Consider the following 19602-nt stretch of genomic DNA (forward strand, 5'->3'; position numbering starts at 1 on the left):
CACTGTAAACGCCCCGAACAACGTAGTATGCTTAACAATTATGATATTCGCTTGTTTTCGAGATTTAATATAAAAGAGAATGAACACTTAAAGCTGAAAATGAAAATTACTCACAAAATTACAGCCATGAAAATGTAAAAGTAATGGAGACAAGATTGAGGGTTGAAGATGGGCAACCCCCCCCGGAAGGAATGTATTTCTGCTCAACCCAAGTCCCTTAGGGAAGAGCTCAGTTACAATCAATCTGAGAGTGAGGAGAAGTAATTCTCACTCTCACAAGATCATGCAAAGATGTACAAACACACGTGCATTATCTATTATGCAATGATAAGAACTGATTTCTTTACAGTATGAGAGAAGAAAGAGGGGAAATCAGCCTTTCTCCATCGTTAAAATGGAAGGAAGAGCTCGAGAAGGAGGTGCTGTAAGGAATTCAGGCTTGCTGTCCTGTAAAACAACAATGATAGAAAAGGGAATATGAAGGAATTTGATAATGGAGAAGTGGGGGATGATGATGGGGATGGATGGGGCCAATTTCTGGCTATCTGTGGGTGTTGTACATGAGTTTACAGCAAAGAAAAATGATGCTGAATGAAGAAAAACGAGATCTTATTTATAGGAGAGGGAAGAGCTAGTACAAAAGGAGAAAGTGGAGTAGCACAAGACAAGTGTCCAGCCACATGTCATGAGATGTGACAAGTGGTGGGACACTTGGAAACTTGTGTGACAAGTGTCTTGACACTTGTCTCTTCTCTATGGCCTTCCTTTTTGGGCTGAATACTGTCAAGAATAGAAACAACCAAATTTAGTAAGCACAGTCGGAGTACAGAATTTACTATTTTTAGAATGACATTCCTATTTTTTAGAACTAGCATTTTTAGGCTAATTCGAGGCTCCTAAAATTTAGAGACCTTTTAAATTTTAGGGACCCCCCAATATGGGTGTCATATGAAAGCTTTTTCCGTGTACATCGCAAAAACGGTATCAAAATCTTCATGTGACTTTCCTATGCAAAGAAATGTGCATTTCAAGCTTTCAGCCCACACGTGCACATTGTACAAGCATTTCATGATCATGCCATCTTGTTGATTGTAACTGTCTGTTCTGGTGGATCTAGCCCACACTTCAAGGCATCAATCCTTTCTGTGTGCGAGTCTAACCGTGATATGCGTGAGTTCTGGTCATAGGCGCCTAATCGGGCCATATAGGTGGAAGTGTGAACTATCTTTTCTCTAACCCACCGCGTGGGTCCACCATAACCTGTGACCACTCATCAGTGGCCAGCTCCAATGCACTTTTCTTTATATCTAATTAGTGCAAAGGAAACAAATTTAATAAATCATTATACAGACAAATTAATGAAAAAGAATACAAAATCTGTTTCTATAGAGTTGTGACAAGGGGGAGCGTCCAAGGTGGGGGAACGAGAACGCGGGGAATGGCACATGTCTTAAGTGCCCCAAATATACTCTGCATGACCCAAGTTGCCCCAAAGAATGTCCCTCTAATTGTCCCAATACCCCTCATTCTCCAAATCGACCCAAGTGTCTCATTATTGACTTGATTAACCCCATAGCTCCAAATTGCTCAAAATTGCCCCAATTATCCCAATTTCCCTTGAAATTAGACAATATAAACAGATGATTACCTTGGAATTGAGAAGAATAGGCTGAAATTTGATTGTGATTTGCAAGTCTATAATGCATCAAATTTGAACTTTGCATGGACTCCTGATTAGCTTGTGGGTTGTCTTGACACTTTGAATATTCTCTGTGTGTGTGTGTGTGTGTGTGTGTGTGTGTGTGTGTGAGAGAGAGAGAGAGAGAGAGAGATTAGTGTGTGCACATTAGGTGATGGAGATGGGTGAACATGTGGTAGGAGTATGATACAAGCAATAAGAAAAACCATGAAAAAACGTAAATTTTTTGTCAACAGGCCTGGAACAGCTTTTCCAAACATGGAACGGCAGGGGGAACAACAAGGAACGGCCTTGGAAACAGCAAGGAACATTCCCTGGCCGTTTCACCTTCTCCAAGGGTCTGGAACGCATTAGGCCATTCCTACAAGCTGGAACGGCTATTTCCTGTTTCTATGGTAAAACTTCTTTAGAGATACACCAAAGTAGTGTAGAATACACACATGCATCGTCCGAATCCCATGTAAGCACAGCTTTCTCATGGTTGTCCTCATTAAAATCGTCGAGAAGAGGAAAAGGACGCTAAGGACGAGGAATAGCTCCACATATAATGTACCAAAGCCACTTCTGCACAAACCAAGCTTTCATCACAACATTCCATGTAAGATAGTCAAGCCCATGTAACTTATCATCTATAGAAGTGTACGGAGGAGCCATTTGGAGAGAAGATGAGAAGATAGAAGATAGAGAGTATACGGAGAGGGAATACAGCCAAACCAACAGCAAATACTTCACAAAATGAGAGCTCAAATGCAGTGCAACCAAAACTCTCATTAAAACGAAGGTCAACTGATGCAAAATGAAGAAAAACTAGTCAAAAACAGCAAAAACGGCCTATACAAACAATCACCCCAGCCATGGTTAGGGGCAAAAAACGAAAAATGCAGGCTGGTGGAGCATTTAATGCCACAAGCTGACGATTGCAAGCTGAACTCCAAGGGTAGACTGAAAACACAGGTTGCTGGTCTGAAAAACGCAAGCCTAATCAATAGGGGAAAGAAAGACCTATAATCAACAAAAAAATCATAGCAAGAACCTAGATCCTGCAATCTGATACCATGTCAAAAGTGATGCAGCAATGAAAGCATAGACAAGTGCTGAAATAAACTGTTGAACACAAGATAAAAGAGAAAGGAAACAAAAGAACAAAAGAACAAAAGAACATTGTGAAGGAAGAGAACTCAAAGATATGCTCGGGAAATGGAATTCATATACCAAACATGAGAATGACGCGTACAACAGTGAGTCACTGGCTGCATGGGCACCGGACTGGCTCCTCTCTCCAACAAAAAGACCATCTAAAGAATGATAATGACTAAATGAGAGGAGGGGGATTCACAAAATAAATAGACCCAAAATATGCCAAATATGGCAGCTAGTCAGCCAACATTTAATGCTGATCGGCCAGTAATAAATGCCTAAATAATCACTAAAATGACCACTATAAAATACCTAAATTATCCAGTAATATCAAACATAGCCCAGACTCACACATCCTCCATCACCTAGCATCATTTGTCTATGAGAGGGGCTGCTAGGACCTACGTTTTTGCAGTCCAACTCATCCTCCATCATATGGCATCATCATTATCCACTTGGCATCAATATCTAGGCTACTCTCCCTACAAGGTTGAAAAATGAATCTGCTCCTACCAATGCGCTGCTGCCCTTGCCTCCGCCATCGAATAGCCATCGAACAGCACCCCCGCTAACTGGCCATTTCCCCCCCCTCCCCCCCCCCGGGGTTCCTCTCACTTGTCTCCTCACCATCACATTGCCCCCCCCCCTTCTCGCCATCACACTACGCCTCTCCCTTCTCGCCATCACGCTACACCTCCCTCTCCTCGCCATCGTGCGCCCCCCCTGCCCTGTGGCTCATGCCGCCTCCTGTGGACCCTCCCGCCTATACCCCATTCGCGCTAAACCCCCCCCCCCCCCCGGCCCTGGTATCTCCCCCGCGCTGCCCCAAGTGTCAGACGATTCAGACCCACCAGCCTCCACAGCTCTAGTCTAACACCCCAAGCACCCGCTATCCTTCATCCTACGGCTCCACGCCCCCCACCTGTGCAGCTCCAATCTGACGTAATCACCCGCGGCGCTCGGTGCCTCCACCGCCATCAGAAAATAGACCCTTCCCTCCCCCTCCAGTTGCTTCCTCCACTTGCAGCAACACTCCCCCTCTGGCAATACAGAAATGTGGTCGGTAGATTCTCAGTAGGGACACGCAATGGAAACCTCTAGTCAGATGCCGGTGCATTTTGCGAGTGCCTCCCAGTCAAATACCTTGCGCATCGTCCTCTGAGAAACAGCTCTTAGCAGTCCGTGCCAAGCTAAAAGAAACAAAGATCTTTGGTCAGGTCATAGGACACTCCCCATCCAAGGCTCAACTTTCGGATTGGCTTCACTCCATGCTGCACATTGGTACGGCACAAATCGTGGAGGCAATTCTCATGGGGCAAGGGATCTTCATGGTACGACTCACCTCGGCAGACGCAGCTCGTGAGCTAGTGGCCAATTCACCCTATGCTTCCACAAAGGGGGCCATCTACATGGTCCCCTAGTACAGTGGCTTCACAGTGGAGGCATTCACGCTCCACAACAGGTTCTTCAGACATGCGGTCACCCTACTCTTCCCTGGACTGGCGGTAGAGTATCGCCAGTTAGTTGAGGACTTTGGATGGCTCTTCGGTACTGTCCTCGCTTCCTTCACGGACGCAGTGACAACAACAAGAGTCCCGAAGGTATGGGTGGCAATGAAAGAGAGAGAATATACCACAGTTTTTGGAGATCGGGGCAGGCGCAGACACTCTTTTAGGCAGCAGGTTACTGTGACTGGGTAACCAGGGCAGTGCCTCCGTTGCCATGACTTTGGGCATCAGTCAGCAAACTGTACACGCTTTGAAGCCAAGGCAGCGTTGCTGACAGGCCCACAGGTGGACGAGAATGGCTTTACAAGTGTCCAAAGACGACAAAGAGGGAGATGGCAGGGGGGGCTGCAGTCAGTCCCTTGGACACAACCATGGCAGCATGAAGCAAGAGGGCGAGCGTCCCCCCCGAAAGAACACCACGCAGCCCCCCCCTCCTCATCCCACCCGATAGGACCACATGCCTCCACACCCAACCCCCACGGAGGCGTCACAAGCCACCTCACCCCAGAGCCCACATCCCCCACACCCCCCCTCCCCTCCCTCCCACGGCCCCCCCCCCAACTCTAGCCCACAACCCCTCCCCCTCCAGAGCCACTGGCTCCCCTCCACACCCGCCTTGTGTCACCGACCCCCCCCACCATCCCTCGATACTCCCCCCCCCCCCCCCCAACCATCCCTCCCTGCCGATCAATCCCCCTGATCCCCACCCAGTACAGGTGACCCCCCCAACCCATCCCCCCCCCCCCCCCCCAAGAGGTGAGAATCCCCATCACCGACATCCTCCACTCACCAGCAGCTAGCCCCCCACCTCCCCACATAGCCACCAGCTCATCGGTCCATACCGCCCGTCGCACTTTTCTGAGACAGACATAGCTGCTACCACATGAGTTTTTTCGCAGTGGTCCGTGTCTTACCTGAGAGTTGTGGAGCGTGGAGAGTTCCCACTACCTCTAGAGGTGGAAATCTTCGTGGTACGCAAGTCAAGGAGCAACAAGGTCCATCTACTAGCACCATCGGATGGACCAAACTATGCATTCTTCCTTCAGACCTCTCATACAAGAGACTAGACGATGACACAGATAGAGGAGGAGGTGAAGAATCATGTGGCAAACCACATCTCCCAATGGATGGGAGAAGGAGGATTAGCACTCTTCTCCCAACAGTGGTCAGGTTGTATGATGGACATAAATTGGTGGGCCGGGGCTGAGGTTCCACATCTGAGCATTATCTTTCGAGCCCCTCCACAATGGAGAGCTCCGATGTATGTGATCGAGTGGCCCGTGGCACCGGCGGCCTGTTTCTACCAATGTACAGCATCACACCTCTCAGCCTAGCTAATAGATGCCCTAGTGGTACCACCAGGTGCATCTATCACCCCCATGGTCTAGCCAAGGGCTACCATGGGGGAATGGAGTTTACCGTCCAAGCCTGCAGCAAAGCGTATCCCATACCTCATAGCTCTTCCTCCTCATCAACAGCTTCCACACCGAACAGATGCTTGTTCGATCAGCCGCGGGTTTCCCTATGAGTTTACACCTTGCATCTTGGAATGTGAACAGCCTCCACTATAGCGGGGCACCTGGTTCTAGGAAGTTGATTGTTCGACAAGAGCTGAGGCTTGCCCTCGCCGGACGGATTGGCATCCTACTTCTAAGGAGCACAAGCTCACTCCCGCCCAGTCCCAACGGGTTGGGAAGGTACTCCCAAGCAGTTCACACACATATTGGGAGCACGCCATCGGTGCCCACGGCAAGAGTGGAGGCATATGCACCTCTATTTGCCCGAGCCTCACCGCCTGTGTACGGGATCATGCGATGATTGTGGCAAGAAGAGTTCTATGGATTAGATTGGACATAGGGGACTCATGCCTTGGAGTCCTCAATGTATATGCCCCTACTGAGGTTAGGGCACGCAGCAAGTTTTGAGTGGAGATCGTAGCAGGACTCCCAGAGGTGGACTCGTGGATCGTTGGAGGAGACTTCAACAACCTAGAGGCCTTAGAGGACCAGCAAGGCAGAGGCAGAAACTACCAGGGTATAGCTAGGGAGGAGCAGGAGGCATCGGAGGTCTTCCTACTAGCAGTAGAAGCACATGATGCTTGGAGAGACCCTGCCTTTCACAGAAGGGAGAGGTCGCTAGATTTCTCTTGGGGATATAGGCAGCTAGGCAGAGTTTTGTTGGAGAGGCTAGACAGGTTTTATGTGGGAGAGTAGGGATGCTCTCGTGGAGGCTAGGTAGGGCAGTTGGCAGGCACCACTTTGTTTGATCACTGCCTGGTTCTCCTCACACTTGATCCCCCAGCCTCTGCCCTAAACGCATGATCTTGCCAGATCTTTGACGACTCAATCTACAGGAGGGAGGAGGTGAAGAGAGAGATTGAGCAAATTTGGACTAGAAATGGGGCAAGAGAGATCACATCGCAGAGGAGGTTGCAGAGGCCCTAGTCAAGTCGAGCAGTACCTACCAAGAGGCAACCCTACAAGCCAGGTAGCAAAGCTGGGAGGAGGAGAGAGCATTCCGACGGGACCTAGTAGCCACATAGAGACTCCTACAGGAGGCGCCAAGGGATCCCATCCTCCACGCACAGGAGGTGCGCATATGAGTGGCCCTAGCTAGCCTAGAGGACAAGTGCTCCGAGTTTTCTTTCCGCACCTCAACAGCCTTTTGGGCACAGAAGGGGGACATGATGTACAGGGAGTTCTTCCAAGTGCATCAGCCTCACACCTTTGGAGAGCAGATTTACAGCCTCTGGGACCAATATGGGAGGATTTGCTCTAGCCCAAATGAGGTGATGGAGATTGCCACTGACTACTACAGACGCCTTTTTCAGCAGGAGACAGTCTCAGCCAAAGGACAGCGATGCAAACAGCAGGTCTGGGACCACATCCTGTCCCTCGTCACAGAGATGGAGCACTCCCTTCGCCCCATTCACAGAGAAGGAACTAGAGGAGGCTTTCCACACACAGGATGGGCAAAAATGCCCGAGAGAGGATGGCCTTTCCAAGGCCTTCTTCACTACCTTTTGGGAGGTGGTGAAGACCCCTAGTTCTAGCCTTCCAGGAGATCTTCAGCTCAGGCCGAATGCCAGGGAGTCTATCAGCAAGTCTTATCAGTCTCCTACCCAAAGGGAGAGACCGGTTGGAACTTTCCCAGTGGAGACCAATCACCCTATTGTCAGTGGCCTATAAGGCACTAGCCAAGATGATTGGTAAGCGACTCCACCCTATACTTCCAAACATCATTCATGACACACAGACAGGCTTTGTCTAGGATAGGAGCATCCTTGACAACATCTTCACCTTCTTTGAGGCGACAGAGTGGGCCCAACACAGTGGTCAGGGACTGGCGATACTACTCCTAGACTTCAAGAAAGCCTATGACAGGGTTGATTGGGACTTCTTAGAGGGCACCATGGTGAGGTTAGGCTTCCCCCACACATGGATCCACAAGGTCTCGGCACTTTATAGATCGGCTACTAGCAGGGTTTTAATAGGTGGCAGGCGAAGGGAGGAGTTTTGGCTGGAGAGATCAGTCCAGCAAGGCTGCCCTCTGGCCTCATATCTGTTCCTACTCTTTGCAGAGGCGGTCTTAGTTCCTCAAGTCCCGTGTGAGCGGGTTACGTAGCCTCCCACTTCCAGTGAGAGAGGAGACGGAGCTACTAGACTCAGAGGATGCAAATGATACACCACTATACATAGAGGACGATGAGCTAATGTTGGAGAGAGTGAGACTAGCTCTCGAGGTGTTTTGTATTCCAGCAGGAGCGAAAATCAACTAGCGAAAGTCGGTTGGTTTCCTTACGGACCTAGACTCTAGCACGGAGTGGGGTGTCCACTTGGGATTCAGGTGGGTGTGCAGAGGGCAAACTATCCATTACTTAGGGTTCCAGGTGGAACTCGACATCACTCTTGCCCAACAATTTCTTCTAATCCCCGACTCTATTCGGAGGAAGCTAACTTATTGGAGTACTGCTCGCCTTTCCCTAGCGGGCCGAGCCCTAGTGGTTAACCAGGTCCTAGCGACAGCTTGGTACATTGCCTCGTATTAGTATTTCTCTGCATCCTATGTAGTGCAGCTTCACTGCCTTGTGCGGAATTTTCTCTAGGCCGGGTCCGACAGTTCCAGGGACTCCCGGGCCAAGGTGGCGTGGCTGACCATCATATGGCATCAGTCGGAGGGAGGGCTTGGGATCATAGACCCAGAGTATCAGAGTCTCGCCCTTTTGGGCAAGCTAGTAGTCCGCGGTCTCACACCAAGTAGGCAAACATGGAAGGTCCTATTGCAAGAGGGCCTCCAAGAGTGCAGACCGAGGCTTGGTGGTGATCGGAGGCCGTTCTTGAGGTGGATCTTCACGATGGCATAGATCACACCCCCCAAATCCTCCTTTCTCGGCAGCCTACTTTGGGTGTGGCAGGGCCTCCGTAAGACCCTCATTCAAAGCCCCCCAAGTTGCCAGGAGGAGATAGACCACCAGCTGGTGATCTAAAACCCCCATGTCAGAGATCAAAGGAGGTATAGATTGGCAAGCGCCCCCACATCCAATGGGTTGGTTGGGAGGCCAGCCTAACTCGTACCATCAAAATGTAGGAGGTACAAGATGGCGGACCAAGAGGTGTTGCAGCGGGCATCAGGTTGCCAAAGAGGAGTTGAGTTGAGGAGAAGGGAGATCGACGCAGCCATACCTTAGGAGTAGCTTGACCCCCCGATACGAGAGCCGGTAGAGCCCGGTGAGGTATGGGCCACTAGATTTTCACCAACCGGCATCCCCCTACAGGTGGCAAATAGAGTAGGCGGCACCCCACATGGGACTTTCTTCACCATACAGGAGGAGGGGCGTCTAGTCCTTGACAGAGGGCAGCAGGATGAGAGGTTATGTGTCCTTTCGTGGAGGAGGATTCGGGTGGTTGGCCTTTAGGGAAAGTCATGGCATCTGGACCCTTATGTGTTCTGGAAGGAGCTCTGGGAGTGGCGCCTCTGGATTGGAAGGGCAAACCACTCGATGACCTAGAGTGGGACCCTAGAGAGTGGTTATGGCCGGCCACTACAGTCGCCAAGAAGCCACCAAGGTTCTTGGAGTACACAGCCAGGATTGGTACACGTAATGATGCAAGAAAACATGGACTGGGTGCCTTTGCGCAACAGGTACTGGGCGAAGCACAGCATCACGAATGCTTTCCGGTGAACTTTCTGGCGCCGCCTATGGGACAGCTAGAGGCCGAGAAGGGTGTCATATTTATTGTGGCTATTGGCACATGGAGGCCTGGCGGTGGGGAGTTGGTTAGCCCAGATGCAGAAGGATGGAGGTTGTAAATGCTGCACACGACAAGTTCTGGAAACTCCAAAGCACTGCCTTTGGTCGTGTGAGGCAGAGCAGCTTGTGTGGAGAGGAGCGTGCCGCATTCTCCATCATATAGCACCCAGCCTGGGATGTATCTCATGGGAAGCTTTCTGCTGGCAAGCAGTCAGCTAGAGCCGTCACCTTTTGTATGAGGCCAGGATGCACGACACGATCATCATTGAGGATGGGTCTTGCACAGTGGTCAATTTGGAGGCTCTACCCATCCGCCAGGTACTGAAGCCCACAATAGACCGTTTTGAGATATGGGAGATCATAGGGAGTCTTACCGGATGGCACATCTAAAAGGCGCGGTGTCAGGAAATTTTTGGCAGGGAGAGACTTTCAATACAGGCGATTTTGGCAAAGCTCTAAACCTCCATCATCCACTCCCTCCGCAGTCGATGGGACCAAGTGCAGGGTGAGTCTCGAGCTCGTCAGGAGCTCCGTTTTCATTTCATGCACACTTGGGGCGGCCATGTTTTTCATGATGCAGGCAAGCAGCCCCAGTTGGCGATACATCCCCCGTCCATGGCTTCTTGCCCCATCCCCCCTAGACCACCCTAAGCAGCTTATATACTTGATATATCTGTGACCCTACATCATCTCCAACTAGGCTGTTGAGCATGAGCACTTCTTTGTATTCAATTTTTTCTAAAGTAATATAATTAGCCACACTTTATTTGCAAAAAAAAAACAAGGCTATTATCCCTACCTTTGAACTTTGGCAACTCTGGCACTCTAGGATTTGCATTTTGATACCCACGTCACTCCCTCGCATCAAAGGATTGCAATTCGCTCCCTTGATAGTAGCTGGTAATCATCTACCACATCTCCGACAGCATTAGACAACTGCGGTTCACTCCCTCAACAAATGTCCTTCACCTTCCACTGATTACTTTAATAGCCCACTACCAGGAGTACTGCATTTCACTCCCTTCACTGTGCAAATTCCCACAGGTACTACCGCCTAATTCGAACAAGACAATGCAGTTATCTTTTGAGCTTCGGCTCCATTGTATCAGCCTTTCTTCTCATAGCATAGTTCAATGCATCATCACCGTGTTCTTCTATGTTTTGAAGTTTCTCCTCTCTCTCAGTGTTTGTTGTACATACTCTATGTTGCTCCCTACAAACCCTACTGTCTCTCTCAGTGTTTGCCGTACATACTCTATGTTGCTCCCTACAAACCCTACTGTCTCTTTACACCGTCACTTATTTTGACATGGTATCAGAGCATCCACCCACCACATCACATGCATACATTTTTAAATGCTATTCATGTATGTCCTCCCCTCCCCTATCCCTATTCCCTGCTTTTAGCCATCCCTTGTCCCCAACCCCGTTCTCTTCATGTTTTCACCCCCCATTCCATGTTACTATGCTCGTATTCCTCTAACATCGATATTGTTGAGTCCTTTTAGATATGGATTTCCAAACATTGCCTATAAAGAAAGCCCACCATACCTTGTACAACATCCATCATGTTAGAGAGCAATTATAATGGTGCCACCTGTCATATATACACAATGCAACCATCATCATTGGTTCAACAATGTCACTCTAACACATGAGAAGATCATGTACCCAATAACAAGTACATTAACCTCCTCTACATAGTCAAGGTTGTTCAAATGATACCTTACAGAGCTAAAAGGCTTAGCTTATATCCAAGGGCTATGCATAGCAAGCAACAAGTGACTATCTAGAGATATTCGCTTCCACCACCATTTCTATTCAATTGACTTTAGCTCTAGTAGCCCATCATGGATGAACCATTAAACTATTGATGAAGGGTATCTACAAAATGACTAAACTAGATTCTTCAAAATTTCACAATGATTGTAGAGGCGAGCTCAAGCTCAACCGCCAAGACCTACGGATCGCTTATTCTTTTAAGTGTTTCAAGCCGAGCACTAATGGCTACATCTCATATAGCCGACACGCTCTCTCTCTACAAGTGTACCTCCATGCCCGATCGAGTAGCCTCCTCTCCCGAGCACTCCAGTAGCTACTCAATCCAAGTGCAAGCTTCAAGAGAGCTCGATCCTCAAGCTCTACGCTCCAAGCTCCATTGCCGAGAGCAAGACAAGACAAGAGCAAAGAAGAGAAAAAAAGAGGAGAAGATGAAGAGCTTCTCCACCACGGTCCCTCACCCTCACACTCTCACACTCCCTCTCTCAAGCACAAGCTTAAGCAAGCAAGAACAAGAAGAAGAAGAAGAAGAAGAAGAAGAGAAGAGCTACTTTTGGCCACACACAAGAATGAGCTTCTCATTCACTTTTCAACTTTATATACAAAACCATAAATTCCTTTTGGACAGTCATCCCCTTACCATTTTTTTTTACATGGCATTCACTTTTCAACTTTATATACAAAATCATAAATCCCTTTTGAATGGTCATCCCCTTACTATTTTTTTACATGGCCAGCTATAGCCTAGGCCCTTTTTACCATTGTCCTCCTATCTTCCTAGCTTCCTTTCTACTGTCCATCTACCTTTACAATTTGCATGGATGAGAGCCCGGCACTCTTAAAATAAATCATGGTGCATCTTGCACCCTTTTACAAAAGTATTGACTTGCGCTTTTTCCTGTGCGCCTCTCTCCTTGATTTAGGACTTTTTACACTTCTTGTATTTCTAGACTTTTCTTGATGTGCCTTCGTCTTCCGTTTCAATTTTGCCTTGGCCTTGTCTTTTGTTTTAGACTCTCCGGATTCTCCACCTTGTTCATGTAAGGGTTAACAATAATAATCTATAAAGTAATTAAACGAGTATCCTCAAGATTTCACATTGACCATCTATTGCATAGTTGCCTCTACGTTGTACGAAACAGTCCGTACGGTAAGGTCTATACGATACCGTACGGTACGCTTTCGTACATTAAAACTGGGCTCTTTCAGCCACCTGGCCTGCGCGTCCTTGTTCCACGTTTCCTGCGCCCCCACGTCCCGCATTTCGCACTTTTCCTGCACTGTTGCGCTTTTTGGGAGGGTGGGAAGCCTTGAATACCTCATCCCACCCCCCTTTTTCAAATTCCAACCATACAAAAGGTGCTCCTCTTTGGATTCCTTCCAGGCTCCAACTTGCAGCCCTCTCTTTGGATTCCTTCTCTCTTTGACTGTTTAAACTTTGAACTTTGACCCTTCTCTCATCTACAAAAGGTACTCCTCTCCATGCTTCCACACAAATTCAGCAAGCACTTACAAGTTACCGTTCTCATCTTCCTCTTTCCTGCACCCTATCGAAGCATTTGCCATTCTCAAATCTCATCTCCCATCCCCTCGGGCCTCTATCCCACACCCTATCAAAGCATTTGCCATTCTCATCTTCCATTCCTTCTCTCTTACTCTTGCTCTTTCAACTTTACCCCACAACTTTACCCCAACCCTCAGGCCTCTCAAGTCTCCCTTCCTTTCAACTTTCAAGACTCAAGACTCAAGCATCTCTCTCTATCTCTCTCTCTCGGACCTCTTTATTCATCATTGGTACCATGACTTGTAAGAAGCACGAGGCCTTCAATTTGCATGCGATCCATGTGGAGAGGGACACAAAGAAGTCCAACTCCCACCATTAGACATGCAAGTATTGCGGGAAGCGCTATACAAGTGGTGCATCTCGGGTTCTCCAACATCTTTCCAAGATGGGGGGGCAAGTTGCTCCATGCAAGGAGATCCCTCAAAACATTGCAAAGGAGATTCTCGCCAAGATGAGAGGGGGATCCACAAGAGGAGGAGGAAGTGGCTTATCGGCACCAATCCCTATACCTACTAACGAGGAAGCATCCAATGTGGGTGTATCTTCAACCGATGCGGGAGAGACCTCTACCATTGGTGGTGGGGGCTCCACGTCCGCATCTGGATCGGTTGCCTTTCTTAGAGAAAAGCAATGACTTGCGGACATTGAAATTGCACACACAGTGATTGAGTGCAATCTTGCATTTTAATGTCCTAAAGCAAGAGCAATGGAATAAGATAGTAAAAGCCATTGCCAATGTGGGTCCATGTGAAGGATGGACCGATGTCACATACAACAACATGAGGACGAGCAAGATTGATGAAGAGAAGGAGAGGATTGATAGAGCCCTTGATCCTATTCGGGCCGCATGGATAAAATATGGTTGCTCCATTCTCACTGACACATGGAGTGATTGTAAGAAACGAGGCATCATCAACATACTCGTCTCATGTCCACTTGGCACTTGCTTTTTACGGGCCGTAGATACCGGCAAGAGAGGGAGAAAAACAACGGGCGCATTCATCTACCGCCACATTCAACAAGCTATCATTGAGGTATACATTGCAATTTGCATTTTAAATTTGTTTCACTTTCTTTCATTACAATAATATCATGATTCATAATTGAAATTTGATTTATACATAACTTGTAATTTGCAAATTGTGGTTGTAGGTGGGCCCCTCAAATGTGGTGCAAGTTGTTACCGACAATGCATCGAATTGTCGGCGCATGGGCCGTTTGCTTGAGGCCAAGTTCCCTACAATTGTGTGGACTCCATATGCAAATCATTGTTTGGACTTGCTCATGGAGGACATTGGGAAGCTCAAGTGGGTGAAGAGGGTGGTCCACAAAGCTACATCAATTGTCACATTATTCACGATAAAGGTAAAGGTGCTTGCAATGTATCGTGAGCATAGCACACAGGAGTTGAAGAAGCCTTCTTCAACTCGCTTTGCTTACATGTGGTTATTGCTAGAGCGCCTTTATGAGGTGCGGTCCGCCTTGCACCAAACAGTGGTGTCCACTCTATGGAATGAGTGGAACGAGCATGAGACAGAGGAGACCAAAGCCATGCAGCGCTTGTGCCTTGATGAGCAGTTTTGGCGAAAAGTCCGTGTCATTGTCATTGTTGTGACTCCCTTTTATAAGGTGTTACATATAAGTAATTGCGAGGGGTCCACCATGGGCCTTCTCGTTCACTTCTTTAGAGCGGCATTGACAGGGGCACGTGCTTGTACAGTGATCACAAAGACAACATGCACATATTTTAAAGATAGCAAAGAGGAGAAGGACATACATGCATAAGCCCATCCATGGTTTTGCCGCATTGGTACATCCAGCCTACAAGTCACCGGCAGTCATGGATGATAGAGAGTTTCGTTCATACCAGCTTGCTTATTTGACTCGTGTGGTCCCTGTTGATGACCACAATGCAGTGCTAGAGAAGCTAGGATGCTATGCTGATCAGAGAGGGCATGTGGCTTTTGCTTCTCCCACTTGTTGGAGGAGAGAGTCACTTGTGAAGCCTTTATTTTGGTAGCAAAACTTTGGATACGCACTAGAGACCCTTCAGCCCTTAGCCATGAGGGTCCTTGCCCAGGATTGCTCTTCGGGTGTATGTGAGAGAAACTGGAGTGCCTATTCTCTCATTCATACAAAGATTCACAATCGGCTTAGTATACGACAGTTAGAGCGGCTAGTCTATTGCCGCACTAACTTATGCATGATGAGGGCTATGATGAGCATGGGTAGTCCGAAGCAGGTAAAGTTTAAACACTTAACCATAATATTTAAAATTTGTTGTTTAAACTTTTAAACTTTGAACTTTGAAGTTTAAACTTTATACTTTACAATTTAGACTTTAGCATTTACAATGAATTATGATCAATCTTACGTGCATCACTGCATTGTGTAGGTGAATGTTGATACATTCAAATTGATGGGCGACACTCTCTCGAGTGTACATAAGGAGGTGAACGAGATGATTTTTGCAGAGCTCTATAGAGAGCTTATAGCAACAGATACTCGTGACACTCGCAGTCAGCATGCTCGTGGGTGAGGAGTCCGAGTAGGTGGTAGCAAGGGCATGGTCATTCGACGCCCTCCATCATCGAGAAGAGGTGGTTCGAGTGGCTTGCAAACATATGTAAGGCAAGGCTCTAGTAGCTCACATCCTGTGCCTCATGATGACATCCCCCTCTTGCCTACACAGCCGCCACCTAGGAAGCCATCATTTGATGATGATGGTAACCTCATCAATGAGGATAAGTATGAGTGTGTCTCATCATCGGATACCGAGGAGTCATTCAGACTCTCTTGATGAGCACTCAGATGGTTCTGATGATGATGATGATAGTGATGCCTCATCATAGATTCATCATTCATATGATATAGGTCTCTCTTTTTTTTTGTCGGATATACTAGATTGTAGTTTTATGATGTATCACATGTTTTGCGTAGCCCATGCGACCACGATAGTCACTCTTATGTATTCATCTTATTCTGTAATGAAATGGCTATTTCCACTTTAAACATGTATTTTATGATCTATCATTTAATGATTTATGATTTTTATTATTTAAAAAATCATCTTAATTTTTTTCGTACTAATATCGTACCGTACCTTATAAAATCATAAGGTACCAATTACTACCGTATTTTATTGTACTGTACCGTATCATACCTTTCGTACTTGACAACTATGATCTATTGAATGACTAAAAGAGTATCTTCTAAACTAAAAGCCTATAGGCTACGGTTAGCATTCATACCATTGACAATCTACAAAATGATCAGAGTATGTGTCAAAATCAGGACCTCTTGATTAGGACTTGCACTCCTACCAAGGGGTTTTGAACCCAAGTATCTTGTTTGATGTGCATGTGTCTGATCGCAATCACATGGAAGTTGTTAAGGCCATTCTTATCATACTCAAGAGAATGTGAAAGTTTCAACAGCCGCCTAAACATGTATGCACTCACGGACAAAGACATGTTTCCAAGACTCTTTCCTTGGAAAACATGTTTCCAACACATTCAAGCATGTTTCTAGCATGTATGGACTCACAAGTGTATTATCAAAGCATGTTTGCACCTCATTATCCACTCACAAGGCCTGCTTCCAGCACTCTTTCTTGTCGACAGAAGCTAACCTGAAGTGTCACCCCGGCGCAGGTGGACGAAAGGCTGCGGCGAATTGTCGGCGAGAACCACTTTGAAGGCGCGCTGGGGCTTGTCGTCTATCCACAGAACAGAAGAGAGCCTGCTTCGCCTCCTCCGATAGTAATAGAGGTAGGAGTAGCAGAGGAAGGCAACTGACACAGCGGCCAGCGAGCCTAAGATGGCAGCAGTCTGCTGCTGTCTGGTTGCCATGGCTTGTCGGAAGGACAGACACTCCAGATCTCGATTTTAATTGTAACGAGTCAGAGGTAATGGCGGTCGTCGCACGTCTGGAAATGGAAAATTGAAATGACATTGATTCCTTGAAATACCAAGGTTTGACATAAAGTGACAAGAGATGGGATCAACGGTGCACCGTGCACGAACCACCTCGGTTATGCTCCTCGATATCGGTAATTGATCCCTCGAGAAGAAGTAAACCCATATTGCAATTGAGAACCCCGTGCCCAAATTTAAAACTAGGTGCCCAAGATACAGTCGCAAAGTGACGGACGTTTGTGGACCCCACTCCTGGTGCAATTTCGAACGTGCCTTAACTAACCATGATTGGCAAGTCCTCGCTTTGTAATTCTCGTCATGGAAGTGACCAACTGATGTGCGAATTGGGCGAACTGGAGTTGAGGTCGAGATGGAGGAGACTCCATCATGTCATTTCTTTTCCTCTCACCCCATCTCTGCACCGCGTAACTCCATATTTGCCTTCGCTCAGGACTATCTCCACCCCATCTCCGCCCCCACTCAAGACTAGCCACCTTTGTCACATTGGCACTCGCAGGATTGCTTTGCGGCTCGAGGCTCGCCCACGCTCAAAGGCTCGTCCACATGCTGGGATCATCCAAGATGCCCCTGTGTCCACCATCCAAGCTCGAGGCTCGTCATGCATATGCTCTTGCAGACTGCAAGAGGTCACACGCTCATGTAAACTACTCGAGGTCACACGCTCCTGGCAAACTGCCCAAGGTCACATGCTCCTACAAACTGCCCAGTGCCTAGGGGCACCACTAAATGGTGAAGGCAGAGACTACAAGCCAGTCGTGACACTACAGTCTACGAATCGGGGGGGCATCTTCTGTGTCGTCCTTCGTGAAGAGTCCAAGATTGATCCCGTAGCTCGCAGATAGCAGAGGTTATGGATCATGTGTTTTACTTATCTTCATTGAGCCTTTTTATCGTACTTTTCATTGTCATTGGACTAGCATGGAATTTCCTTATAGAGTAGTGTCCATGTATGGTGTATGTATTTAGAAAATTAAGAGAGAAAGTGGAAATCAAGTGTACAAGAACATTAGACTAGCATGGAATTTCCTTATAGAGTAGTGACCATGTATGATTTATGTATTTAGAAAATTAAGAGGGAAAGTGGAAAGTGAAAATTAGAGTAGTGTCCAAATGATGTGATATGTAAAATGTATCTAAATTGCTACTTATGTAGAGTAGTGTGTGTGTGATATATATGCGATGTATTTGTTAGTAGAAGAATACCCTTTATGAAAACAAGTGGCTATTTTGAGGAGCATGATTAATTTAAGACTTGGTTGAAATGTTGGGTTTACCTCTTCCCTCCATAAAAATGGTAAACTTTCATATTACCATGATACATTTTTTATTCCCTATCTAAAAAACTACTTAAAAACATGTTGCACCCACATGAAATTTCCTTGGAGAATGGTAAATTGGGTTGTTCTAACATGATACATTACATCAAGATCATAGTAAAAGATAACAAATTTCTTGTAATATCAATGACTTGTACTAAGAAGTCCAAATCCTCATAAGGATTTATAACCAACTTGATGATATGGATCAAGTTTCCCTTTTAACTATTACTTTCATAAACTTTTTGAACCTAGATTGTGTAAAACATAAAGAGTCATTCACCTAACATCATGACTTGGTGCAATGCATCAACTATACAATCTTGATGCATTATGTTTTTGTTTGGAAGAACATTTATTTGATTTACTATATCAAGTTCATTTATAATTCACCTATGTTTTGAGGCATTCAATGAAATCTATTTCAACTAATCAAGTTATTTACATCAATCATGTATGTTTTGGTTTAAAGAATCAAAGTTACTATGTTATGGTTCAAAGTATAAAGTTACTATGTTTTACTTTTTTGCAAATTCAAAACTCTTTGGGTGTGATCTTGCTATGTTTATGAGTTGTTGCTCTAGGATAAACAACTTAAAGAATGTAGCATTTCAACAAGAAAAGTAATTTGTAGAAAGAGGTAGGAAAGCTATAGAAGGTATGTAAGTAGTATTTGTTTAAATAGTACACTATATGACTATAAGTTGTGTAGCTTTTACCTTTTTCGCTTGAAATTTATTTGCCTAGGACCTAGAAGTAAACCCAAAATTGAAAGTATGCCTTCTAAGGATGGTAAAGCAGCCGAACATGAGTGTGTCATGGATTATAATTCTTGTTTATGATAGTGGTTTATTGGGATTTAGCATTGATTCCTCTCTTCTTTTGTGCTTGGTCTTTGGTTTTGTTGGGGTTTTAGGGTTGATCGTTCGCTTATCTTGTGTAATATGAATCATGATGTTTGTTCAGGTTTAGGGTTGATAGGCACTTGGTTATGGCACCATGCATGAGGGGTCAATCCTTGCAGGCTCGGCCCCAATGGGACCCTCCACGCACACGATCAAAGAGGACTGTAAGTTTCATTTATCTTTCAGTTTCTACTTTCAATGAATTGTATTAATTTGTAATGATTTCATGAGGGGTGCTTCCAATTGTTTTTTGTAGTTGACATTACCTTCTCCGCCTAGCTGTGAAAGCCACGACGAGCATATTGCATCCATGCCACATGATGATGGTGCCATCTTCGAGAATCGCTCACCAATAAGAGTTTTGCAATACCATGCATTGTGTTTGATGGCATTGTAGTGAAAACTAGGAGCTTAAAGATCAGAGGATAATGTGCACAATAAGAGATAGAGATAGAGATAATATAGAGAAAGGAGTGAACTGCAATAGGACATTTCATTGCTAGTA

The 19602-nt window shown here is 46.4% G+C and overlaps 1 protein-coding gene across 4 annotated transcripts in view; it reads right to left on the reverse strand.

Annotated features, from left to right (window-relative positions):
* LOC148028555 (Polynucleotidyl transferase, ribonuclease H fold protein with HRDC domain-containing protein) overlaps positions 1 to 16995 on the reverse strand; it is a 115283-nt gene extending 98288 nt beyond the window's left edge. For 2 of the 4 annotated variants that reach the window (XR_015692503.1, XM_087688830.1), the window contains exon 1: positions 16570 to 16995. Coding sequence is in view for 3 of the 4 variants with exons in the window: in XM_087688830.1 (XP_087544956.1) it covers positions 16570 to 16789 (220 nt within the window). In the remaining variant the exon portion in view is untranslated. The remainder of the gene's footprint in view (positions 1 to 16569) is intronic. The other 2 variants (XM_087688831.1, XM_087688832.1) reach the window with 2 other exon arrangements.
* Positions 16996 to 19602: the final 2607 nt, after the last annotated feature.

Source organism: Lygodium microphyllum, chromosome 11 (assembly GCF_053477565.2).
Source record: "Lygodium microphyllum isolate KBCC chromosome 11, Lygodium_microphyllum_v1.1.10, whole genome shotgun sequence".
NCBI lineage: Eukaryota > Viridiplantae > Streptophyta > Polypodiopsida > Schizaeales > Lygodiaceae > Lygodium > Lygodium microphyllum.